The 27,396-nt window shown below is 46.3% G+C and overlaps 1 protein-coding gene across 1 annotated transcript in view; it reads right to left on the bottom strand.

Moving 5' to 3' along the window:
• The window catches only part of LOC127927685 (arf-GAP with GTPase, ANK repeat and PH domain-containing protein 1-like), a 176,070-nt gene that overhangs the window by 30,844 nt on the left and 117,830 nt on the right, over positions 1-27,396 (bottom strand). Inside the window, exons 11-13 of the mRNA XM_052514363.1 lie at positions 23,098-23,252; positions 17,483-17,543; positions 15,704-15,926 (exon numbers count right to left, since the gene is read on the bottom strand). Coding sequence (XP_052370323.1) covers positions 15,704-15,926; positions 17,483-17,543; positions 23,098-23,252 — 439 coding nt within the window. The remainder of the gene's footprint in view (positions 1-15,703; positions 15,927-17,482; positions 17,544-23,097; positions 23,253-27,396) is intronic.

Here is a 27,396-nt window from a genome sequence, read left to right as displayed (position 1 = left end):
ACCTCACCAAGAGGAAGGACCAGCTAGTTAACTAACAGGACCTCACCAAGAGGAAGGACCAGCTAGTTAACTAACATATTAAACAGACCTCAACTGAAGGACCAGCTAAACTAACAGGACCAGAGAGAAGGACCAGCTAGTTAACTAACAGATTAAACAGACCTCAACCAGCTAGTTAACTAACATATTAAACAGACCTCAAAGAGAAGGACCAGCTAGTTAACTAACAGACCTCACCAAGAGACCAGCTAGTTAACTAACAGATTAAACAGACCTCAAGAGGGAGGACCAGCTAGTTAACTAACAGATTAAACAGACCTCAACTGGAGAGAAGGACCAGCTAGTTAACTAACAGATCTCAACTAGAGGGACGGACCAGCTAGTTAACTAACAGATTAAACAGACCTCACCAAGAGGGACAGGTTACCAGCTAGTTAACTAACAGATTAAACAGACCTCACCAAGAGAGAAGGACCAGCTAGTTAACTAACATATTAAACAGACCTCAACTAGAGGGAAGGACCAGCTAGTTAACTAACAGATTAAACAGACCTCACCAAGAGAGAAGGACCAGCTAGTTAACTAACAGATTAAACAGACCTCAACTAGAGAGAAGGACCAGCTAGTTAACTAACAGAATAAACAGACCTCACCAAGAGGGAGGGACCAGCTAGTTAACTAACAGATTAAACAGACCTCACCAAGAGAGAAGGACCAGCTAGTTAACTAACAGATCTCAACTAGAGAGAAGGACCAGCTAGTTAACTAACAGATCTCAACTAGAGAGAAGGACCAGCTAGTTAACTAACATATTAAACAGACCTCACCAAGAGAGAAGGACCAGCTAGTTAACTAACAGATTAAACAGACCTCACCAAGAGAGAAGGACCAGCTAGTTAACTAACAGATTAAACAGACTTTACCAAGAGGGAAGGAGGGAAGGACCAGCTAGTTAACTAACATATTAAACAAACCTCACCAAGAGGGAAGGACCAGCTAGTTAACTAACATATTAAACAGACCTCACCAAGAGGGAAGGACCAGCTAGTTAACTAACATATTAAACAGACCTCACCAAGAGAGAAGGACCAGCTAGTTAACTAACATATTAAACAGACCTCAACAAGAGAGAAGGACCAGCTAGTTAACTAACAGATTAAACAGGACCAGCTAGTTAACTAACAGAACTAACAGATAAACAGACCTCACCAAGAGGGAGGACCAGCTAGTTAACTAACAGATTAAACAGACCTCACCAAGAGAGCTAGTTAACTAACATATTAAACAGACCTCACCAAGACCAGCTAGTTAACTAACAGATTAAACAGACCTCACCAAGAGAGAAGGACCAGCTAGTTAACTAACAGATTAAACAGACCTCACCAAGAGGGAAGGACCAGCTAGTTAACTAACATATTAAACAGACCTCAACTGGAGAGAAGGACCAGCTAGTTAACTAACAGATTAAACAGACCTCAACTAGAGAGAAGGACCAGCTAGTTAACTAACAGATTAAACAGACCTCACCTAGAGAGAAGGACCAGCTAGTTAACTAACAGATTAAACAGACCTCACCAAGAGGGAAGGACCAGCTAGTTAACTAACAGATTAAACAGACCTCACCAAGACCAGCTAGTTAACTAACATATTAAACAGACCTCACCAAGAGAGAAGGACCAGCTAGTTAACTAACATATTAAACAGACCTCAACAAGAGAGAAGGACCAGCTAGTTAACTAACAGAATAAACAGACCTCACCAAGAGGGAGGGACCAGCTAGTTAACTAACAGAATAAACAGACCTCACCAAGAGGGAGGGACCAGCTAGTTAACTAACAGATTAAACAGACCTCACCAAGAGAGAAGGACCAGCTAGTTAACCAACAGATCTCAACTAGAGGGACGGACCAGCTAGTTAACTAACAGATTAAACAGACCTTAACTGGAGAGAAGGACCAGCTAGTTAACTAACAGATCTCAACTATCTCAGAGGGACGGACCAGCTAGTTAACTAACAGATTAAACAGACCTCACCAAGAGGGACAGACCAGCTAGTTAACTAACATATTAAACAGACCTCAACTGGAGAGAAGGACCAGCTAGTTAACCAACAGATTAAACAGACCTCACCAAGAGGGAAGGACCAGCTAGTTAACTAACAGATTAAACAGACCTCACCAAGAGGGAAGGACCAGCTAGTTAACTAACAGATTAAACAGACCTCACCAAGAGGGAAGGACCAGCTAGTTAACTAACATATTAAACAGACCTCAACTGGAGAGAAGGACCAGCTAGTTAACTAACAGATTAAACAGACCTCACCAAGAGAGAAGGACCAGCTAGTTAACTAACAGATTAAACAGACCTCACCAAGAGGGAAGGACCAGCTAGTTAACTAACATATTAAACAGACCTCAACTGGAGAGAAGGACCAGCTAGTTAACTAACAGATTAAACAGACCTCAACTAGAGAGAAGGACCAGCTAGTTAACTAACAGATTAAACAGACCTCACCAAGAGGGACGGACCAGCTAGTTAACTAACAGATTAAACAGACCTTAACTGGAGAGAAGGACCAGCTAGTTAACTAACAGATCTCAACTAGAGGGACGGACCAGCTAGTTAACTAACAGATTAAACAGACCTCACCAAGAGGGACAGACCAGCTAGTTAACTAACATATTAAACAGACCTCAACTGGAGAGAAGGACCAGCTAGTTAACCAACAGATTAAACAGACCTCACCAAGAGGGACGGACCAGCTAGTTAACTAACAGATTAAACAGACCTTAACTGGAGAGAAGGACCAGCTAGTTAACTAACAGATCTCAACTAGAGGGACGGACCAGCTAGTTAACTAACAGATTAAACAGACCTCACCAAGAGGGACAGACCAGCTAGTTAACTAACAGATTAAACAGACCTCAACTGGAGAGAAGGACCAGCTAGTTAACTAACAGATTAAACAGACCTCAACTAGAGAGAAGGACCAGCTAGTTAACTAACAGATTAAACAGACCTCAACTAGAGAGAAGGACCAGCTAGTTAACTAACAGATTAAACAGACCTCAACTGGAGAGAAGGACCAGCTAGTTAACTAACAGATTAAACAGACCTCAACTAGAGAGAAGGACCAGCTAGTTAACTAACAGATTAAACAGACCTCAACAAGAGAGAAGGACCAGCTAGTTAACTAACAGATTAAACAGACCTCAACTGGAGAGAAGGACCAGCTAGTTAACTAACAGATTAAACAGACCTCAACTAGAGAGAAGGACCAGCTAGTTAACTAACAGATTAAACAGACCTCACCAAGAGAGAAGGACCAGCTAGTTAACTAACAGATTAAACAGACCTCACCAAGAGAGAAGGACCAGCTAGTTAACTAACAGATTAAACAGACCTCAACTAGAGAGAAGGACCAGCTAGTTAACTAACAGATTAAACAGACCTCAACTAGAGAGAAGGACCAGCTAGTTAACTAACAGATTAAACAGACCTCAACTAGAGAGAAGGACCAGCTAGTTAACTAACATATTAAACAGACCTCACCAAGAGAGAAGGACCAGCTAGTTAACTAACAGATTAAACAGACCTCACCAAGAGGGAAGGACCAGCTAGTTAACTAACATATTAAACAGACCTCACCAAGAGGGAAGGACCAGCTAGTTAACTAACAGATTAAACAGACCTCACCAAGAGGGACAGACCAGCTAGTTAACCAACAGATTAAACAGACCTCACCAAGACCCAGGCTATCTACAGCTCTTCGTCTGGGACAGCACTCACAGGCAGCACGCACAAAAGTGCACGCACAAAGACTTGAAAGTGTGCACACACATCCAAGCAAACGCACACAGACACCGAGGAGAGCCCCAGCACACCTCTACCCTGGGGGATAATTATCATGTGTGGGCCCCTGTCCCCTCTGGTCCCTGGGGCCCAATCCCACCGCTTTCTGGAGGGTGGGCCTCACCCTCCCACACCTGCACCCCGGTCCAGATTAAAAGCCCTGTCTGGTCTAATTTTAAATGTGTTACCGCTGCCCTTTCTTAGGGGAACAAGACTAATCTATTCCCATAAAGGCTTATCTCTGTTCTCTCTGCCCTCCGTGAGGCACGCTGGGCCTTCTGTTGAATTATTACTAGCTGGACATTTGTCATGAGGCAGGCTGACATAAAGTGTGTCGTAGGGCTGGGCGCTGAGGAGCTGGTCGTGTGTCTGTGGAATGATGGCGTGCCTGGGATGGCTGGCTGTTCCCCTCTCCTCTTTTCTCTCTTTCCCTCCATCCTTCAGCTGTCTAATTAAGGTGAGGCCTCCTAGCATCCCCTCCCCCTTTCCTTGTCCCATTATTGTCCACCACCAATTACTTCCCCCTCCCCGCCCACATCACACAGCTAGGTGACCAGTCAGTCTATCCAGCACTTCAATCGTTTCAGTTACCCAGTTCAACTGTAGACTGAAACAAACACATTGACCCCAACAGTCAGAGAGTGAAACTAACAAAGGTCAACTGTAGACTGAAACAAACACATTGACCCCAACAGTCAGAGAGTGAAACTAACAAAGGTCAACTGTAGACTGAAACAAACACATTGACCCCAACAGTCAGAGAGTGAAACTAACAAAGGTCAACTGTAGACTGAAACAAACACATTGACCCCAACAGTCAGAGGGTGAAGCTAACAAAGGTCAACTGTAGACTGAAACAAACACATTGACCCCAACAGTCAGAGAGTGAAACTAACAAAGGTCAACTGTAGACTGAAACAAACACATTGACCCCAACAGTCAGAGAGTGAAACTAACAAAGGTCAACTGTAGACTGAAACAAACACATTGACCCCAACAGTCAGAGAGTGAAACTAACAAAGGTCAACTGTAGACTGAAACAAACACATTGACCCCAACAGTCAGAGAGTGAAACTAACAAAGGTCAACTGTAGACTGAAACAAACACATTGACCCCAACAGTCAGAGAGTGAAACTAACAAAGGTCAACTGTAGACTGAAACAAACACATTGACCCCAACAGACAGAGGGTGAAACTAACAAAGGTCAACTGCGAGCAGGAGGATGGGCCGTGCAAAGGCGTGTTGATGCGTTGGTCAAGACGATCAGCCACCATGACAGGCTGCCAAACGTCAGCGTGGCACAAGCGTGTGTGTTTACGTGCCGGGGGTCGCGTCGAGTGACGGCGACATGGCCGCCAAAGGAACGCCACAATCCCACAAAGTCACCGGCAGGCTGGATGAGAGGAGCTGTCACTACTGCTGGCTCAGGCCTGCTAACGCCTCCTGCCAAAGGCCTCTGGGCCCTGGTGTGGTGTCCATGGCAGCCATCACATCATTAACACAATGAGAGAGTTGCTTGATGATAATAATGAGTTAGTGGTGCCACACCAGCACAGCCGTGCCAGGCCTACGGGTTACTACTGTAGTAGTCATTGTTCCCAGTTTCAGCAGCCCTTGACCTGGCCCTCAGCACTGACCATCAGATAGGGGGGGTCACCGGGCCAGACCAAACACAGCCTACCAGGAGCTGTAGCCATCGGATAGGGGGTGGGGGTTACCGGGCCAGACCAAACACAGCCTACCAGGAGCTGTAGCCATCAGATAGGGGGTGGGGGTTACCGGGCCAGACCAAACACAGCCGACCAGGAGCTGTAGCCATCAGATAGGGGGTGGGGGTTACCGGGCCAGACCAAACACAGCCGACCAGGAGCTGTAGCCATCAGATAGGGGTGGGGGTTACCGGGCCAGACCAAACACAGCCGACCAGGAGCTGTAGCCATCAGATAGGGGGTGGGGGTTACCGGGCCAGACCAAACACAGCCGACCAGGAGCTGTAGCCATCAGATAGGGGGTGGGGGTTACCGGGCCAGACCAAACACAGCCGACCAGGAGCTGTAGCCATCAGATAGGGGTGGGGGTTACCGGGCCAGACCAAACACAGCCGACCAGGAGCTGTAGCCATCAGATAGGGGGTGGGGTTTACCGGGCCAGACCAAACACAGCCGACCAGGAGCTGTAGCCATCAGATAGGGGGTGGGGGTTAAAGGGCCAGACCAAACACAGCCGACCAGGAGCTGTAGCCATCAGATAGGGGTGGGGTTACCGGGCCAGACCAAACACAGCCTACCAGGAGCTGTAGCCATCAGATAGGGGGTGGGGGCTTACCATCAGATAGGGGGTTACAGACCAAACACAGCCGACCAGGAGCTGTAGCCATCAGATAGGGGGTGGGGGTTACCGGGCCAGACCAAACACAGCCGACCAGGAGCTGTAGCCATCAGATAGGGGGTGGGGGTTACCGGGCCAGACCAAACACAGCCGACCAGGAGCTGTAGCCATCGGATAGGGGGTGGGGGTTACCGGGCCAGACCAAACACAGCCGACCAGGAGCTGTAGCCATCAGATAGGGGGTGGGGGTTACCGGGCCAGACCAAACACAGCCGACCAGGAGCTGTAGCCATCAGATAGGGGGGGGTTAAAGGGCCAGACCAAACACAGCCGACCAGGAGCTGTAGCCATCGGATAGGGGTGGGGGTTAAAGGGCCAGACCAAACACAGCCGACCAGGAGCTGTAGCCATCGGATAGGGGGTGGGGGTTAAAGGGCCAGACCAAACACAGCCGACCAGGAGCTGTAGCCATCGGATAGGGGGTGGGGGTTACCGGGCCAGACCAAACACAGCCGACCAGGAGCTGTAGCCATCAGATAGGGGGTGGGGGTTACCGGGCCAGACCAAACACAGCCGACCAGGAGCTGTAGCCATCGGATAGGGGGTGGGGGTTACCGGGCCAGACCAAACACAGCCGACCAGGAGCTGTAGCCATCGGATAGGGGGTGGGGGTTACCGGGCCAGACCAAACACAGCCGACCAGGAGCTGTAGCCATCGGATAGGGGGGGGGGGTTACCGGGCCAGACCAAACACAGCCGACCAGGAGCTGTAGCCATCGGATAGGGGGTGGGGGTTACCGGGCCAGACCAAACACAGCCTACCAGGAGCTGTAGCCATCAGATAGGGGTGGGGGTTACAGGGCCAGACCAAACACAGCCGACCAGGAGCTGTAGCCATCGGATAGGGGTGGGGGTTACCGGGCCAGACCAAACACAGCCGACCAGGAGCTGTAGCCATCAGATAGGGGTGGGGGTTACCGGGCCAGACCAAACACAGCCTACCAGGAGCTGTAGCCATCGGATAGGGGGTGGGGGTTACCGGGCCAGACCAAACACAGCCGACCAGGAGCTGTAGCCATCAGATAGGGGTGGGGGTTACCGGGCCAGACCAAACACAGCCGACCAGGAGCTGTAGCCATCAGATAGGGGGTGGGGGTTACCGGGCCAGACCAAACACAGCCGACCAGGAGCTGTAGCCATCGGATAGGGGTGGGGGTTAAAGGGCCAGACCAAACACAGCCGACCAGGAGCTGTAGCCATCGGATAGGGGTGGGGGTCACCGGGCCAGACCAAACACAGCCGACCAGGAGCTGTAGCCATCGGATAGGGGGTGGGGGTTACCGGGCCAGACCAAACACAGCCGACCAGGAGCTGTAGCCATCGGATAGGGGGTGGGGGTTACCGGGCCAGACCAAACACAGCCGACCAGGAGCTGTAGCCATCGGATAGGGGTGGGGGTTACCGGGCCAGACCAAACACAGCCGACCAGGAGCTGTAGCCATCGGATAGGGGTGGGGGTTACCGGGCCAGACCAAACACAGCCGACCAGGAGCTGTAGCCATCGGATAGGGGGTGGGGGTTACCGGGCCAGACCAAACACAGCCGACCAGGAGCTGTAGCCATCGGATAGGGGGTGGGGGTTACCGGGCCAGACCAAACACAGCCGACCAGGAGCTGTAGCCATCGGATAGGGGGTGGGGGTTACCGGGCCAGACCAAACACAGCCGACCAGGAGCTGTAGCCATCGGATAGGGGGTGGGGGTTACCGGGCCAGACCAAACACAGCCGACCAGGAGCTGTAGCCATCAGAGGTGATGATGGTTAACTGCGGGCAGTGAGAGGTTCAAGTGAACGCTTAGAGAAGGTTGATGATTTTGGTGTTTTTGGGGGCAGTCAAGGGAACTCTAGAGGACAGCAGCCTATGGCTACAGCAGAGCAGTGCTGGCTGGTCCCCTGGAGTCAGACACACAGCACTGGGTTCACCATCACTTTCATATCTTCTGACTATTCTGGCAGCCTTCTCAAAATACTCCCTTATTTCACTATTTACAACATTCACTATAGCATCTCTCCAGTCCCTGCATTTGACAAGTACATCATGGACAAAGAGTCCTGGCCCCAGTGACCAACAGACAGACAGAGAAGCTTGGAGAGGGAGGAGGGCTAAGTAAAGCTCATTGGTCTGAAGAGAGAGAGAGAAGCTTGGAGAGGGAGGAGGGCTAAGTAAAGCTCATTGGTCTGAAGAGAGAGAGAGAGAAGCTTGGAGAGGGAGGAGGGCTGAGTAAAGCTCATTTGTCTGAAGAGAGAGAGAGAGAAGCTTGGAGAAGGGAGGAGGCCTGAGGAAAGCTCATTGGTCTGAAGAGAGAGAGAGAGAGAGAGAGAGAGAGAGAAGCTTGGAGAGGGAGGAGGGCTGAGGAAAGCTCATTGGTCTGAAGAGAGAGAGAGAGAGAGAAGCTTGGAGAGGAAGGAGGGCTGAGGAAAGCTCATCGGTCTGAAGAGAGAGAGAGAGAGAAGCTTGGAGAGGGAGGAGGGCTGAGGAAAGCTCATTGGTCTGAAGAGAGAGAGAGAGAGAGAAAAGCTTGGAGAGGGAGGAGGGCTGAGGAAAGCTCATTGGTCTGAAGAGAGAGAGAGAGAGAGAGAGAGAGAGAGAGAAGCTTGGAGAGGGAGGAGGGCTAAGTAAAGCTCATTGGTCTGAAGAGAGAGAGAGAGAAGCTTGGAGAGGGAGGAGGGCTGAGTAAAGCTCATTTGTCTGAAGAGAGAGAGAGAGAAAGAGAGAGAGAGAGAAGCTTGGAGAGGGAGGAGGCCTGAGGAAAGCTCATTGGTCTGAAGAGAGAGAGAGAGAGAGAGAGAGAGAAGCTTGGAGAGGGAGAGAGAGAGAGAGAGAGAGAGAGAGAGAGAGAGAGAGAGAGAGAGAGAAGCTTGGAGAGGAAGGAGGGCTGAGGAAAGCTCATCGGTCTGAAGAGAGAGAGAGAGAGAGAGAGAGAAGCTTGGAGAGGGAGGAGGGCTGAGGAAAGCTCATTGGTCTGAAGAGAGAGAGAGAAAAGCTTGGAGAGGGAGGAGGGCTGAGGAAAGCTCATTGGTCTGAAGAGAGAGAGAGAGAGAGAGAGAGAAGCTTGGAGAGGGAGGAGGGCTGAGGAAAGCTCATCGGTCTGAAGAGAGAGAGAGCAGGACATCAGACGGACAGAGAAGCTTGGCGAGGGAGGAGGGCTGAGTAAAGCTCATTGGTCTGAAGAGAGAGAGAGAAGCTTGGAGAGGGAGGAGGGCTGAGGAAAGCTCATCGGTCTGAAGAGAGAGAGAGAAGCAGGAGATCAGAGGACTGAGGAAAGCTCATCGGTCTGAGGAGGAGGGCTGAGTAAAGCTCATTGGTCTGAAGAGATAGCAGGACAGCAGGGAGGCCTATCATGTCACATCTCTTATCAGATCTGTATGGAGGCTACAGCGAGCGGTGCTAAGCTACGTGTGATCTCTCCAAAGATGGTTCCTCCCTCCGCTCCAAACAGGACAGAGCAGAGAGAAGAGGAGGAAGAATGTGTTTCATACTCCCATGCCAATGCCCTGCTTCTCCCTCCAAACTGCCATCTCTTTCAATTCAATTCAATTCAAGGGCTTTATTGGCATGGGAAACATGTGTTAACATTGCAAAAGCAAGTGAGGTAGATAATATATAAAGTGAATATATAAAGTGAAATAAACAATAAAAATGAACAGTAAACATTACACATACAGAAGTTTCAAAACAAAGACAATCCAAATGTCATATTATATTTATATACAGTGTTTTAACAATGTACAAATGGTTAAAGGAAACAAGATAAAATAAACAAGCATAAATATGGGTTGTATTTACAATGGTGTGTGTTCTTCACTGGTTGCCCTTTTCTCGTGGCAACAGGTCACACTGTGGAATTTCACCCAGTAGATATGGCAGTTTATCAAAATTGTATTTGTTTTCGAATTCTTTGTGGATCTGTGTAATCTGAGGGAAATATGTGTCTCTAATATGGTCATACATTGGGCAGAAGGTTAGGAAGTGCAGCTCAGTTTCCACCTCATTTTGTGGGCAGTGAGCACATAACCTGTCTTCTCTTGAGAGCCAGGTCTGCCTACGGCGGCCTTTCTCAATAGCAAGGCTATGCTCACTGAGTCTGTACATAGTCAAAGCTTTCCTTAATTTTGGGTCAGTCACAGTGGTCAGGTATTCTGCCACTGTGTACTCTCTGTTTAGGGCCAAATAGCATTCTAGTTTGCTCTGTTTTTTTTTGTTAATTCTTTCCAATGTGTCAAGTAATTATCTTTTTGTAATTATCTTTCTTTCTCCCTCCAACCCTCCCTCTCTTTCTCCCTCCAACCCTCCCTCTCTTTCTCCCTCCAACCCTCCCTCTCTTTCTCCCTCCAACCCTCCCTCTTTCTCCCTCCAACCCTCCCTCTCTTTGTCCCTCCAACCCTCCCTCTCTTTCTCCTCCAACCCTCCCTCTCTCTCCATTCATCCCTCTCCATTCCTCCCTCCATGTCTCCTCCATCCCTCAAACAGGACCTAACACAAATGCCCACATCTCTCCCTCCCTTGCTTCCCCCCTCCCCCAAACAGAACAGGACCTAATTGGAAGGCGAGAGAAAGGGAGAGGTACCAGACCATGACAGGCGGGAGGTCAGTGTAATTGCTGCTGGCCATATTTAACATTAAGATAATCAGTCCATTAATTACCCTCTGGATCATTAAATCAGTCACTTGCTAAATTACATTTCTGCATCTATTACTCAGTGGAGAGACCACGAGGCCAGGGAGAGACCACGAGAACAGGGAGAGACCACGGGGCCAGGTAGAGACCACGGGGCCAGGGAAAGACCACGGGGCCCGGGAGAGACCACGAGAACAGGGAGAGACCACGGGGCCCGGGAGAGACCACGGGGCCAGGGAGAGACCACGAGGCCAGGGAGAGACCACGGGGCCAGGGAGAGACCACGAGGCCAGGGAGAGACCACGAGGCCAGGGAGAGACCACGGGGCCAGGGAGAGACCACGAGGCCAGGGAGAGACCACGAGGCCAGGGAGAGACCACGAGGCCAGGGAGAGACCACGAGGCCAGGGGGAGACCCCGAGGCCAGGGAGAGACCACGGGGCCAGGGAGAGACCACGAGGCCAGGGAGAGACCACGAGGCCAGGGAGAGACCACGAGGCCAGGGAGAGACCACGAGGCCAGAGAGAGACTACGAGGCCAGGGTGAGACCACGGGCCAGGGTGAGACCACGGGTCAGGGAGAGAGAGACTTGTTTCATCCATCCAGATGGATTCAGATTCAGCCACCAGCCAAAGCCTGGACACAGTGCTACTGGCCTTCTATACCTAGCTAGTAGCTACTGGCCTTCTATACCTAGCTAGCAGCTACTGGCCTTCTATACCTAGCTAGTAGCTACTGGCCTTCTATACCTAGCTCGTAGCTACTGACCTTCTATACCTAGCTAGTAGCTACCTATATACCTAGCTAGTAGCTACTGGCCTTCTATACCTAGCTCGTAGCTACTGACCTATACCTAGCTACTGGCCTTCTGCACCTAGCTAGTAGCTACTGACCTTCTATACCTAGCTATTGGCTACGGACCTTCTGTACCTAGCAGCTACTGGCCTTCTATTTTTTTAAATTTTACCTTTATTTTACTAGGCAAGTCAGTTAAGAACAAATTCTTATTTTCAATGATGGCCTAGGAACAGTGGGTTAACTGCCTGTTCAGGGGCAGAACTACAGATTTGTACCTTGTCAGCTCGGGGATTTGAACTTGCAACCTTCCGGCTACTAGTCCAACGCTCTAACCACTAGGCTACCCTGCCGCCCCATCTATACCTAGCTAGTAGCTACTGGCCTTCTATACCTATATACCTAGCTAGTAGCTACTGGCCTTCTATACCTAGCTAGTAGCTACTGGCCTTCTATACCTAGCTAGTAGCTAGCCTTCTATACCTGCTAGCTACTGGCCTCTATACCTAGCTAGTAGCTACTGGCCTTCTATACCTAGCTAGTAGCTACTGGCCTTCTATACCTAGCTAGTAGCTACTGGCCTTCCTATACCTAGCTAGTAGCTACTGGCCTTCTACCTATACCTAGCTAGTAGCTACTGGCCTTCTATAGCTAGTAGCTACTGGCCTTCTATACCTAGCTAGTAGCTACTGGCCTTCCTAGCTAGTAGCTACTGGCCTTCTATACCTAGCTAGTAGCTACTGGCCTTCTATACCTAGCTAGTAGCTACTGGCCTTCTATACCTAGCTAGTAGCTACCCTATACCTAGCTAGTAGCTACTGGCCTTCTATACCTATATACCTAGCTAGTAGCTACTGGCCTTCTATACCTATATACCTAGCTAGTAGCTACTGGCCTTCTATACCTATATACCTAGCTAGTAGCTACTGGCCTTCTATACCTAGCTAGTAGCTACTGGCCTTCTATACCTATATACCTAGCTAGTAGCTACTGGCCTTCTATACCTAGCTAGTAGCTACTGGCCTTCTATACCTATATACCTAGCTAGTAGCTACTGGCCTTCTATACCTATATACCTAGCTAGTAGCTACTGGCCTTCTATACCTATATACCTAGCTAGTAGCTACTGGCCTTCTATACCTATATACCTAGCTAGTAGCTACTGGCCTTCTATACCTATATACCTAGCTAGTAGCTACTGGCCTTCTATACCTATATACCTAGCTAGTAGCTACTGGCCTTCTATACCTAGCTAGTAGCTGGCCTTCTATACCTATATACCTAGCTAGTAGCTACGGACTTCTATACCTATATACCTAGCTACTACGGACGTTCTATACCTATATACCTAGCTAGTAGCTACGGACCTTTCCTCCACATCTACCATACAAGGATTTTACTGACACCAGTTAGCAATAGAAATATGAGCAACATATTGTAGAACCCTCAGGATCCCACTTTTTAGGCAATAAAAATGAAATGCATACAATCCACTATTAGATACTTTAATTCAAGACAGTCAGATGTCTGTCTTTGTGTGGTGGTTCACGTAGTGAAGATCTGAGGGATAACCAGTTTAATTCAGCAAACATCAAGTATTAGTATACACATATCAAGTACATGATCGACTCAAGTCATGCAATGTGACTTATCTCATAAACATCCCAGAGACCAGTACACATCAATTCACAGACCATGGGACACTCAGCATGAGGCTGCAGGAGCACCATGCTGCATGTGAGCTGCAGTAGTGTACAGTAGAGGGACGTAGTGAACACTGAACAGCCACTTAAGGAATGGCCGAGGAAGGACTATCCTATCGATAGGCAGCGACGACGGAGACAAATGACTGGCGAGCTCTGCCAAGCCGAGCCGAGTGTCCCGGGTTAATTGAGATAATATTGACCCCTTCTGTAATCTGTTCCCCTGGTCGCGCCACCCGACGGGGATACATGCCTCCCAAATACACAAATAAATAGGTACATGAATAACAATAAATGCATTAGCCGACTGACGGAAGGGGAGAGAGGGGGAGATGAGTGTGTGTGTGTGTGTGTGTGTGGTGCGTGCATGCATCTGTGTGTGTGTGTGTGCATGCTTGGTGTGTGTAAAAGGGAAACGGGTGGATCCATAGCTAGAGATGTTTGGTGTAGGGGCCAGTAATTAAAAGGTGCTTGTGGAGAGTAATGAGAACAGGAGGAAAATGGGAAGTCGATATTTATGCAGCCAGCAGTCAGCTCTAATTTGTTATGATGGCTGGTGGTGGAGCATGGGCTTGGCTGCCAATAATTGTGTGTGTGTGTGTGCGTGCTGATAATTACACCGCCCAGCAGACGTAAGTGCAGAGGGGCTGGGGCCAGTGAGAGTACAATCCACAGACATTAACACTGTTACCATGTTAAACACCACTGATTACTCCGTACTCACTTCCCCCCATCTCTCTAATGGCTATAACTCTTGCCTACTGTCCACCCCCTCTGCTGCCAATTTCCATCACTATCATTAGTTTCAATGCCCCTGTCACTGTCACCATCTTCTGTCCCCAGTTTCCATCCCTACTGCTGTCCCCAGTACCTTGTCCCCAGTTTCCATCACTACTATCCTACTGTGTCCCCAGTTTCCATCCTACTACTGCTGTCCCCAGTTTCCATCATCTACTACCTACTGTCCCCAGTTTCCATCCTACTACCTGCTGTCCCCAGTTTCCATCCCTACTGCTGTCCCCAGTTTCCATCCTACTACTGCTGTCCCCAGTTTCCATCCCTACCTGCTGTCCCCAGTTTCCATCACTACTACCTGTGTCCCCAGTTTCCATCACTACTACCTACTGTCCCCAGTTTCCATCACTACTACCTACTGTCCCCAGTTTCCATCACTACTACCTACTGTCCCCAGTTTCCATCCTACTACCTACTGTCCCCAGTTTCCATCACTACTACCTACTGTCCCCAGTTTCCATCACTACTACCTACTGTCCCCAGTTTCCATCACTACTACTACTGTCCCCAGTTTCCATCCCCAGTCTCCACTACTACCTACTGTCCCCAGTTTCCATCACTACTACCTACTGTCCCCAGTTTCCATCACTACTACCTACTGTCCCCATCCATATTCCTCAGTATTGCAGTCCTGAACAAACAGATGGCTGTTTACTCCAGTTTGGAGATGAGTTTCAAACAACCCAACAATGTTTTATATATGTTATGCCTTTATTTAACTAGGCAGGTCACTTAGGAACTAATTATTATTTACAATGACAGCCTACCGGGAACTGCCTTGTTCTAGGCTACCTGCCGCCTAAATAATGCAAAACAGGTGAGAGCTCAACAAATCCAGAATATTATTTTACCAGCGCAGTGGGAGTCCCCAGGAATTCCTACTGAAACTACAAGTTAAGAATCTAAATGTAGTATCACTAAATGATTTTCAGGAAGAATCTCTGGAAAAGAAAGAGAGGCAGAGAATGTTTTATATATGAGAGGCAGAGAAAGAATTATTATTTACAATGAGAGCCTAGAGGAACTGCCTTGTGAGCAAAGAGAGAGAGAGATAGAGAGAGAGCAGAGAGAGAGAGCGAACAGAGAGCAGAGAGAGAAAGAGAGAGCAGAAGAGAGCAGAGAGCAGAGAGAGCAGAGAGAGAGAACAGAGAGAAGAGAGCGAGCAGAGAGAGAGCAGAGAGAGCGAGCAGAGAGAAGAGAGCGAGCAGAGAGAAGAGAGAGCGAGCAGAGAGAGAGCAGAGAGAAGAGAGCGAGCAGAGAGAAGAGAGCGAGCAGAGAGAGAGAGCGAGCAGAGAGAGCAGAGAGAGAGCGAGCAGAGAGAGCGAGCAGAGAGAGAGCAGAGAGAGAGAGCAGAGAGAGAGCAGAGAGAGCAGAGAGAGCAGAGAGAGAGCAGAGAGAGAGCAGAGAGAGAGAGAGCGAGCAGAGAGAGATCGAGCAGAGAGAAAGAGATCGAGCAGAGAGAGAACGAGCAGAGAGAGAGAAGAGAGTGAGTAGAGAGCAGAAAGGAGAGGAAACCGACAGAGACAAAGAGACTGGAGTGCTCCCCCTACCTGGTGGCGTCGGGTGCTGGTTTGAGGCGTCCCTGTGCATTGCCCTCCCACACGTCATTGGCCAGCTCATTGCCTATAGAGGTCATGACCTTGAGGAGCTCCAGGGGCCACTCATCCAGGTCCAGGGACCGAACACGAGATAGGTGGGTCCCCAGGTTCCTGTGGATCCCTGAACACTCGATACAGATCAACGCTCCCAGGTTGAGACTGGCCCAGTCGGGGTCTGGGAAACAGAGACAGGACACAAAGGAATACAATCATAAAACGTATTATTGTTTTTTTTAACTGGATAATAAAATCAAATCAATCAATCAATCAATACCATATTACTGAAGGATCAGACGGGAGGTGAAGGAGACAGAACAGGTATTACTGAAGGATCAGATGGGAGGTGAAGGAGACAGAACAGGTATTACTGAAGGATCAGACGGGAGGTGAAGGAGACAGAACAGGTATTACTGAAGGATCAGACGGGAGGTGAAGGAGACAGAACAGGTATTACTGAAGGATCAGGCGGGAGGTGAAGGAGACAGAACAGGTATTACTGAAGGATCAGACGGGAGGTGAAGGAGACAGAACAGGTATTACTGAAGGATCAGACGGGAGGTGAAGGAGACAGAACAGGTATTACTGAAGGATCAGGCGGGAGGTGAAGGAGACAGAACAGGTATTACTGAAGGATCAGACGGGAGGTGAAGGAGACAGAACAGGTATTACTGAAGGATCAGGCAGAACAGGTATAACTGAAGGATCAGACGGGAGGTGAAGGAGACAGAACAGGTATTACTGAAGGATCAGACGGGAGGTGAAGGAGACAGAACAGGTATTACTGAAGGATCAGGCGGGAGGTGAAGGAGACAGAACAGGTATTACTGAAGGATCAGACGGGAGGTGAAGGAGACAGAACAGGTATTACTGAAGGATCAGACGGGAGGTGAAGGAGACAGAACAGGTATTACTGAAGGATCAGACGGGAGGTGAAGGAGACAGAACAGGTATAACTGAAGGATCAGACGGGAGGTGAAGGAGACAGAACAGGTATTACTGAAGGATCAGACGGGAGGTGAAGGAGACAGAACAGGTATTACTGAAGGATCAGACGGGAGGTGAAGGAGACAGAACAGGTATTACTGAAGGATCAGGCGGGAGGTGAAGGAGACAGAACAGGTATTACTGAAGGATCAGACGGGAGGTGAAGGAGACAGAACAGGTATTACTGAAGGATCAGACGGGAGGTACAGAGACAGGTATTACTGAAGGATCAGAAAACAGAACAGGTATTACTGAAGGATCAGGCAGAAGGAGACAGAACAGGTATTACTGAAGGATCAGGCGGGAGGTGAAGGAGACAGAACAGGTATTACTGAAGGATCAGGTGACAGGGTATTACTGAAGGATGTAAGGCCAGAACAGGTATTACTGAAGGATCAGACTGGGAGGTGAAGGAGACAGAACAGGTATTACTGAAGGATCAGGCAGGTGAAGGAGACAGAACAGGTATTGTTGAAGGATCAGGCGGGAGGTGAAGGAGACAGAACAGGTATTACTGAAGGATCAGATTCGGGAGGTGAAGGAGACAGAACAGGTTTACTGAAGGATTCCAGGCGGAGGTAAGGAGACAGAACAGGTATTACTGAAGGATCAGACGGGAGGTGAAGGAGACAGAACAGGTATTACTGAAGGATCAGTGGGAGGTGAAGGAGACAGAACAAATATTACTGAAGGATCAGAAGTGGAGACAACAGAAGCTATTCTACAGTGCAAATGTTCCTCCGAGGCCTGGGGCGTCAACAGAGCAGAGGGCTGGCTGGCTCAGATGAGGCTGGCCTGGTCCACTACGCTGTGGGAGGGAAATGGCATCGCTACGCCTATAATACACTTGCAGTAATTGCCATTTGTAATTATTTGAACGTGTTTGGGGGTTGAGCAAGTGTGTGTGTGTGTGTGTGAATAGGCCTATAGGAGAGTGTGTGTGTGTGTGTGTGTGTGTGTGTGTGTGTGTGTGTGTGAACAAATAACACAAACAAACAGTGTGTGAGACAACAGGCCTATAGGAGCGTGTGTGTGTGAGGCCTGTGTGTGTGAGCAGAGGGTGGCTGGCTGTGAGGCTGGCCTGGTCCACTGTGTGTGAGTGTGTGTGGCATATAGGCCTATAGTACACTGTGTGTGTGTGAATAGGCCTATTTGTAATGTATGTGTGTGTGTGAATAGGCCTATGAGGAGTGTGTGTGTGTGTGTGTGTGAATAGGCCTATAGGAATAGGCCTATAGTGTGTGTGTGTGTGTGTGAATAGGCCTATGGAGGAGTGTGTGTGTGTGTGTGTATAGGCCTATAGGAGTGTGTGTGTGTGTGTGAATAGGCCTATAGGAGAGAGTGTGTGTGTGTGTGTGAATAGGCCTATAGGAGTGTGTGTGTGTGTGTGTGTGAATAGGCCTATAGGAGGAGTGTGTGTGTGTGTGTGTATAGGCCTATAGGATGTGTGTGTGTGTGTGAATAGGCCTATAGGAGTGTGTGTGTGTGTGTGTGTGAATAGGCCTATAGGAGTGTGTGTGTGTGTGTAGGCCTATAGGAGTGTGTGTGTGTGTGTGTGAATAGGCCTATAGGAGAGAGTGTGTGTGTGTGTGTGTGTGAATAGGCCTATAGGAGTGTGTGTGTGTGTGTGTGTGTGTGATAGGCCTATAGGAGAGTGTGTGTGTGTGAATAGGCCTATAGGAGAGAGAGTGTGTGTGTGTGTGTGTGTGTGTGTGTGTGTGTGTGTGTGTGTGTGTGTGTGTGTGTGTGTGTGTGAATAGGCCTATAGGAGAGTGTGTGTGTGTGTGTGTGTGTGTGTGTGTGTGTGTGTGTGTGAGAATAGGCCTATAGGAGAGTGTGTGTGTGTGTGTGTGTGTGTGTGTGTGTGTGTGTGTGTGTGTGTGGTGTGTATAGGATTGTGTGTGTGTGTGTGTGAATAGGCCTATAGGAGAGAGTGTGTGTGTGTGTGTGTGAATAGGCCTACAGGAGTGTGTGTGTGTGTGTGTGTGTGTGTGTGTGTGTGTGTGTGTGTGTGTGTGTGTGTGTGTGTGTGTGTGTGTGTGTGTGTGTGTGTGTGTGTGTGTGTGTGTGTGTGTGTGTGTGTGTGATAGGCCTATAGGAGAGTGTGTGTGTGTGCATAGGTATATAGGAGAGTGTGTGTGTGAATAGGTATATAGGAGAGTGTGTGTGTGAATAGGTATATAGGAGAGTGTGTGTGTGAATAGGTATATAGCAGAGTGTGTGTGTGAATAGGTATATAGGAGAGTGTGTGTGTGAATAGGTATATAGGAGAGTGTGTATACAACACTAATCCCAACTGTTCCTATTAAAACACTTGTTGAGTTGCATGGATGTATAGTCAAATCACATTTTATTGGTCACATACACGTGTTTAGCAGATGTTATTGTGAGTGTAGAGAAATGCTTGTGCTTCTAGCTCCAACAGTGCAGTAATATCTAACACGTAATATCTAACAGTTTCACAACATATACCCAAAATACACGTTAATCTAAGTAAGGAATGGATTAAGACTATATATATGTCAGAGCAGCATTGGACTAAGATACAATGGTATAGTATAGAGTACACTATTTATAAACAATTAAAGTGACAATTAAAGTGAAGATACCGTAGAATAGTGTGGAGTGCAGTTATACATATGAGATGAGTAATACTAGATACGGAAACATTATTAAAGTGGCAAGGTATCCATTTCTAAAAGTGGCCAGTGATTCCTAATCTATGTCTATAGGCAGCCGCCTCTGATGTGCTGGAGATGGCTGTTTAGCAGTCTGATGGCCTTGAGATAGAAACTATTATAGTCTGGTATAGTATTGTAATAATGCAGTACGGTATTGTAGTAGTAGTAACAGTGTGGTATAGTAGAATAACAGTGTGGGATAGCAGTGTACCAGTGTGGTATAGTAGTATAACAGTGTGGTATAGCAGTGTAACAGGGTGGTATAGTAGTATAACAGTGTGGTATAGCAGTGTAACAGGGTGGTATAGCAGTGTAACAGGGTGGTATAGTAGTGCAACGGTGTGGTATAGTAGTGTAACAGTGTGGTATAGCAGTGTAACAGTGTGGTATAGTAGAGTAACAGTGTGGTATAGTAGTGTAACAGTGTGGTATAGTAGTGTAACAGTGTGGTATAGCAGTGTAACAGTGTGGTATAGTAGAGTAACAGTGTGGTATAGCAGTGTAACAGTGTGGTATAGTAGTGTAACAGTGTGATATAGTAGTGTAACAGGGTGGTATAGTAGTGTAACAGGGTGGTATAGTAGTATAACAGGGTGGTATAGTAGTGTAACATTGTGGTATAGCAGTGTAACAGCGTGGTATAGTAGTGTAACAGTGTGGTATAGTAGAATAACAGTGTGGTATAGTAGTGTAACAGTGTGGTATAGTAGTGTAACAGTGTGGTATAGTAGTGTAACAGTAGTGGTATAGTAGTGTAACAGTGTGGTATAGTAGTGTAACAGTGTGGTATAATGGTATAGCAGTGTAACAGTGTGGTATAGTAGAGTAACAGTGTGGTATAGTAGTGTAACAGTGTGGTATAGTAGTGTAACAGTGTGGTATAGCAGTGTAACAGTGTGGTATAGTAGTGTAACAGTGTGGTATAGCAGTGTAACAGGGTGGTATAGTAGTGTAACAGGGTGGTATAGTAGTGTAACAGGGTGGTATAGTAGTGCAACGGTGTGGTATAGTAGTGTAACAGTGTGGTATAGCAGTGTAACAGTGTGGTATAGTAGTGTAACAGTGTGGTATAGCAGTGTAACAGTGTGGTATAGTAGTGTAACAGTGTGGTATAGTAGTGTAACAGTGTGGTATAGCAGTGTAACAGTGTGGTATAGTAGAGTAACAGTGTGGTATAGCAGTGTAACAGTGTGGTATAGTAGTGTAACAGTGTGATATAGTAGTGTAACAGGGTGGTATAGTAGTGTAACAGGGTGGTATAGTAGTATAACAGGGTGGTATAGTAGTGTAACATTGTGGTATAGCAGTGTAACAGCGTGGTATAGTAGAATAACAGTGTGGTATAGTATTGTAACAGTGTGGTATAGTAGTGTAACAGTGTGGTATAGTAGTGTAACAGTAGTGGTATAGTAGTGTAACAGTGTGGTATAGTAGTGTAACAGTGTGGTATAATGGTATAGCAGTGTAACAGTGTGATATAGTAGTGTAACAGGGTGGTATAGTAGTGTAACAGGGTGGTATAGCAGTGTAACAGTGTGATATAGTAGTGTAACAGGGTGGTATAGTAGTGTAACAGTGTGATATAGTAGTGTAACAGTGTGGTATAGTAGTGTAACAGTGTGGTATAGTAGTGTAACAGTGTGGTATAGTAGTGTAACAGGGTGGTATAGTAGTGTAACAGGGTGGTATAGTAGTGTAACAGTGTGGTATAGTAGTGTAACAGTGTGGTATAGTAGTGTAACAGTGTGGTATAGTAGTGTAACAGGGTGGTATAGTAGTGTAACAGTGTGGTATAGTAGTGTAACAGTGTGGTATAGTAGTGTAACAGTGTGGTATAGTAGTGTAACAGTGTGGTATAGTAGTGTAACAGTGTGGTATAGTGGTATAGTAGTGTATCAGTGTGGTATAGTAGTATAACAGTAATCTAACAGTATTGTAATAGTACTGTACTAGAGCGGTATATTATTGTAACAGTGTAGTATAGTATTGTACTAGTGCAGTATAGTATCGTAAGTGTGGTATAGTATTGTAATAGTGTGGTATAGTAGTGTAACATTGTGGTATAGAAGTGTTACAGTGTGGTATAGTATTGTAATAGTGCGGTATAGTATTGTAACAGTGTGGTATAGTATTGTAATAGTATGGTATATACTGTAACATCATTGTAATAGTACTGTACCAGTATTGTAATAGTGTGGTATACAGTAGTAGTATAACAGTACTGTGACATCAGTGTAATATTGTAGTATTGTAACCGTAGTGTAATAGTATAGTATTGTAACCATAGCGTAACAGTATAGTATTGTAACCATAGTGTAACTGTATAGTATTTTAACCGTAGCGTAACAGTATAGTATTGTAACCGCAGTGTAATAGTATAGTATTGTAACCATAGCGTAACAGTATAGTATTGTAACCATAGCGTAACAGTATAGTATTGTAACCATAGTGTAACTGTATAGTATTGTAACCGTAGCGTAACAGTATAGTATTGTAACCGCAGTGTAATAGTATAGTATTGTAACCATAGCGTAACAGTATAGTATTGTAACCATAGTGTAATAGTATGGTACTGTAACCGTAGTGTAATAGTATAGTATTGTAACCGTAGTGTAATAGTATAGTATTGTAATAGTAGTGTAACAGTATAGTATTGTAATAGTAGTGTAACAGTATAGTATTGTAACCGTAGTGTAATAGTATAGTATTGTAACAGTATAGTATTGTAACCGTAGTGTAATAGTATAGTATTGTAACCGTAGTGTAATAGTATAGTATTGTAATAGTAGTGTAATAGTATAGTATTGTAATAGTAGTGTAACAGTATAGTATTGTAACCGTAGTGTAACAGTATAGTATTGTAACCGTAGTGTAATAGTATAGTATTGTAACAGTATAGTATTGTAACCGTAGTGTAATAGTATAGTATTGTAATAGTAGTGTAATAGTATAGTATTGCAATAGTAGTGTACCCGTAGTGTAACAGTACAGTATTGTAACCGTAGTGTAATAGTATAGTATTGTAACCGTAGTGTAACAGTATAGTATTGTAACCGTAGTGTAACAGTATAGTATTGTAACCGTAGTGTAATAGTATAGTATTGTAATAGTAGTGTAACAGTATAGTATTGTAACCGTAGTGTAATAGTATAGTATTGTAACAGTATAGTATTGTAACCGTAGTGTAATAGTATAGTATTGTAATAGTAGTGTAATAGTATAGTATTGCAATAGTAGTGTACCCGTAGTGTAATAGTATAGTATTGTAATAGTAGTCTAATAGTAGTGTGACGGTATAGTATTGTAATCGTAGTGTAACAGTATAGTATTGTAATAGTATAGTATTGTAACCGTAGTGTAGTAGTATAGTATTGTAATTGTAGTGTAATAGTAGTGTAATAGTATAGTATTGTAACCGTAGTGGAATAGTATAGTATTGTAATAGTAGTGTAACCGTAGTGTAATGGTATAGTATTGTAATAGTAGTGTAACAGTATAGTATTGTAACCGTAGTGTAATAGTATACTAGTGTAATAGTAGTGTAATAGTATAGTATTGTAACCGTAGTGTAACAGTAGTGTAACCGTAGTGTAATAGTAGTGTAATAGTAGTGTAATAGTACAGTATTGTAGTAGTAGTGTAATAGTAGTGTAACAGTATTGTAATATTGTAGTACGGTACCTTGGCCTTGCTGCTCTCACAGGACTGCAGGCTGGCTAGGATTTGGCTCTCGATGGCCTGGACCCAGGCGTCTCTCTCCTCGTACGAGGTGGCCTCAAAGTGCCACGTCTGGCCCGTCAAAGATACAATGGTCAACTCAAAGTTCTCCTCTTGTTCTGGAGGACAGAGGGATATAGGGAGGGAGAGAAAGAGAGGGTCACTTTTAGGGTTGGTGGCATACACACATCTATTGCACTGTTACACACACATTAATGCACTGCTACACACACACATCTAATGCACTGCTACACACACACATCTAATGCACTGCTACACACACACACACACCTAATGCACTGCTACACACACACACACACACACACACACACACACACACCTAATGCACTGCTACACACACACACACACACACACACACCCAGACCCCTAATGCACTGCTACACACACCCCTAATGCACTGCTACACACACACCTACGCACTGCTACACACACACACACACCTACGCACTGCTACACACACACACACACCTACGCACTGCTACACACACACACACACACCTACGCACTGCTACACACCTACGCACTGCTACACACCCACCCACACACACACACCACACACACACACACACACACACACACACACACACACACACACACACACACACACTGTCTTTCAAAGATAATTTGTAAAAATCCAAATAACTTCACAGATCTTCATTGTAAAGGGTTTAAACACTGTTTCCCATTCTTGTTCAATGAACCATAAACAATTCATGAACATGCACCTTTGGAATGTTTGTTAAGACACTAACAGTTTACAGACGGTAGGCAATTTAGGTCACTGTTAAGAAAACTTAGGACACTAAAGAGGCCTTTCTCCTGACTCTGAAAAACACCAAAACAAAGATGCCCAGGGTCCCTGCTCATCTGCGTGAACATGCCTTAGGCATGCTGCAAGGAGGTATGAGGACTGCAGATGTGGCCAGGGCAATAAATTGCAATGTCCGTACTGTGAGACGCCTAAGCTACAGGGCGACAGGATGGACAGCTGATCGTCCTCGCAGTGGCAGACCACGTGTAACAACACCTGCACAGGATCGGTACATCCGAACATCACACTTACGGGACAGGTACAGGATGGCAACAACAACTGCCCAAGTTACACCAGGAACGCCCAATCCCTCCATCAGTGCTCAGACTGTATGCAATAAGCTGAGTTCTCCTAACCTGCTACGTTAATTATCCTAACCTGGTACGTTAATTCTCCAAACCTGCTACGCTAGTTCTCCTAACCTGCTACGTTAGTTCTCCTAACCTGCTACGTTAGTTCTCCTAACCTGCTACGTTAGTTCTCCTAACCTGCTACGTTAGTTCTCCTAACCTGCTACGTTAGTTCTCCTAACCTGCTACGTTAATTCTCCTAACCTGCTACGTTAGTTCTCCTAACCTGCTATGTTAATTCTCCTAACCTGCTATGTTAGTTCTCCTAACCTGCTATGTTAATTTAATTCTCCAAACCTGCTATGTTAATTCTCCTAACCTGCTACGTTAGTTCTCCTAACCTGCTACGTTAGTTCTCCTAACCTGCTACGTTAGTTCTCCTAACCTGCTATGTTAGTTCTCCTAACCTGCTACGTTAGTTCTCCTAACCTGCTACGTTAGTTCTCCTAACCTGCTATGTTAGTTCTCCTAACCTGCTACGTTAGTTCTCCTAACCTGCTACGTTAATTCTCCTAACCTGCTACGTTAGTTCTCCTAACCTGCTATGTTAATTCTCCTAACCTGCTATGTTAGTTCTCCTAACCTGCTATGTTAATTCTCCTAACCTGCTATGTTAGTTCTCCTAACCTGCTACGTTAGTTCTCCTAACCTGCTACGTTAGTTCTCCTAACCTGCTACGTTAGTTCTCCTAACCTGCTACGTTAGTTCTCCTAACCTGCTACGTTAGTTCTCCTAACCTGCTATGTTAGTTCTCCTAACCTGCTACGTTAGTTCTCCTAACCTGCTACGTTAGTTCTCCTAACCTGCTACGTTAGTTCTCCTAACCTGCTACGTTAATTCTCCTAACCTGCTACGTTAATTCTCCTAACCTGCTACGTTAGTTCTCCTAACCTGCTAACTCCTAACCTGCTATGTTAGTTCTCCTAACCTGCTATGTTAATTCTCCTAACCTGCTATGTTAGTTCTCCTAACCTGCTATGTTAGTTATCCTAACCTGCTACGTTAGTTCTCCTAACCTGCTACGTTAGTTCTCCTAACCTGCTACGTTAGTTCTCCTAACCTGCTATGTTAATTCTCCTAACCTGCTACGTTAGTTCTCCTAACCTGCTATGTTAGTTCTCCTAACCTGCTACGTTAGTTCTCCTAACCTGCTACGTTAGTTCTCCTAACCTGCTACGTTAGTTCTCCTAACCTGCTATGTTAGTTCTCCTAACCTGCTATGTTAGTTCTCCTAACCTGCTATGTTAGTTCTCCTAACCTGCTATGTTAATTCTCCTAACCTGCTACGTTAATTCTCCTAACCTGCTATGTTAATTCTCCTAACCTGCTATGTTAATTCTCCTAACCTGCTACAAAAGTCACTTCTGTCTGTAGCTGTATTCCATCTCGTCAAAACCTTTTTCATTGGAACAGAGCAGAACATTCTGTCAGCTCTACCACAGATCCTAGTGACCTCTGGAGCCCCTCCACATCCGTCCCCCTGCGGCCAGGATATCCCCCCAATTACAGGCCCTGTGGCCCCCAGTGGCCACCCCTGGACCCTTGAATATCAGTGGTCCAGAATAAAGGCCAGTCATTACAATCACAACCCCACCCTGGAGGGGAACACATGGATCTGCTACCCAAACCTCACCCAACATAGGCTAAATGGGGCCAATGAGGACTCTGTTTTAGAGAGTGACGCAGGCTCTTTCACAGTTCACGTCAAAGCCCTGACATTGTGTGTGTGTGTCTCATTTGCGAGGTCACATTTGGAAGCTGTTAAGAACAAAAGGAGGGATTGAAGAAGAGGTGAAGTGGAGGAACATGGCAGGGTGGGAAGGGCACAGCTGGTTCTAACAAGAGACCCTCTGATGAGGGAGATCAGACACCAACCTGGTTCCGTTTACAATTTACTCCAATGAGAAGGGACAGGGGGCCCAATTACATAATGAGGAGCCAATCAGCCCCCTCCTCACCCCCCATCAGCCCTCCAGCATGTGCTAATCAGAGGGCTTCTCAATAAGACTACCTGAGGAACCGGTGAGGGCAGCAGCACCACGGTCTTGTAGTGACCTACTTGTCATCAGTGGAAGCTAGCTACATTGGTGGTAGCTGCATTAACAGCTTATGGCTCTGGAGTGCATGAAACCTATATACTTCAAATAATGCATTCCAGCACTAGTGAACCAGTTAGAATAGACTAGTAATCACTGACAGCTTTGTGATGTGTTCTGTCTGGGAGTGGAGGTCTGATCACCTCCCTGGGAGAAGATTACAAGTTTAATCAGCCGAGAAAAGAGAAGAAAGAAAGAAAGAGAGAGAAAGAAAAAAAAGAAAAGAAAGAAAGAAAGAAAGAAGAGAGAAAGAGAGAAAGAAAGAAAGAGAGAAGAGAAAGAGAGAAAGAAAGAAAGAAAGAAGAGAGAGAGAGAGAGAGAAGAGAGAGAGAAAGAAGAGAGAGAGAAAGAAAGAAGAGAAAGAAAGAAAGAGAGAGAGAGAAAGAGAGAAAGAAAGAAAGAGAGAAAGAAAGAAGAGAGAGAAAGAAAGAGAAGAGAGAAAGAAAGAAAGAGAGAGAAAGAGAGAGAGAAAAGAAAGAAAGAGAGAGAAAAAGAGAAGAAGAGAGAAAGAGAGAAAGAGAGAAAGAGAGAGAGAGAGAAAGAGAGAAAGAGAGAAAGAGAGAGAAGAGAGAAAGAGAGAAAGAGAGAAGAGAGAGAGAGAGAGAGAGAGAGAGAGAGAGAGAGAGAGAGAGAGAGAGAGACAGGCTGGAGGAGCCAAACCATTTACTCCTCTCCTCCTTTTCCTCACTCACTCATTTAGCTAATTGGCTTCCTCTCAGAGACCAGTGAAGCTGAAGTTCCCTTCTGGCTTCAGAGTGTTCAGACCCACAATGAAAGGCCTTTGTCTCCCTACATCTCTCTCTGCCTGTCTAAGGATGGGAGGATAGGCCCTGTGGCTAAATAAGTTAGAAACCTGAAGAGCCTTTAACTTCCTGCATGGGTAAAGAGACTGAAGATGTCTCACTGTCTTTAGATGACATGATTCATCTGAAATAACCTCTTCCATCTCATCCTACAACATTAAAGCTTATTTTCATCTTAGAGA

Source organism: Oncorhynchus keta, unplaced genomic scaffold (assembly GCF_023373465.1).
Source record: "Oncorhynchus keta strain PuntledgeMale-10-30-2019 unplaced genomic scaffold, Oket_V2 Un_scaffold_17296_pilon_pilon, whole genome shotgun sequence".
Lineage (NCBI taxonomy): Eukaryota > Metazoa > Chordata > Actinopteri > Salmoniformes > Salmonidae > Oncorhynchus > Oncorhynchus keta.
This window is presented reverse-complemented; position numbering and strand designations above follow the sequence as displayed.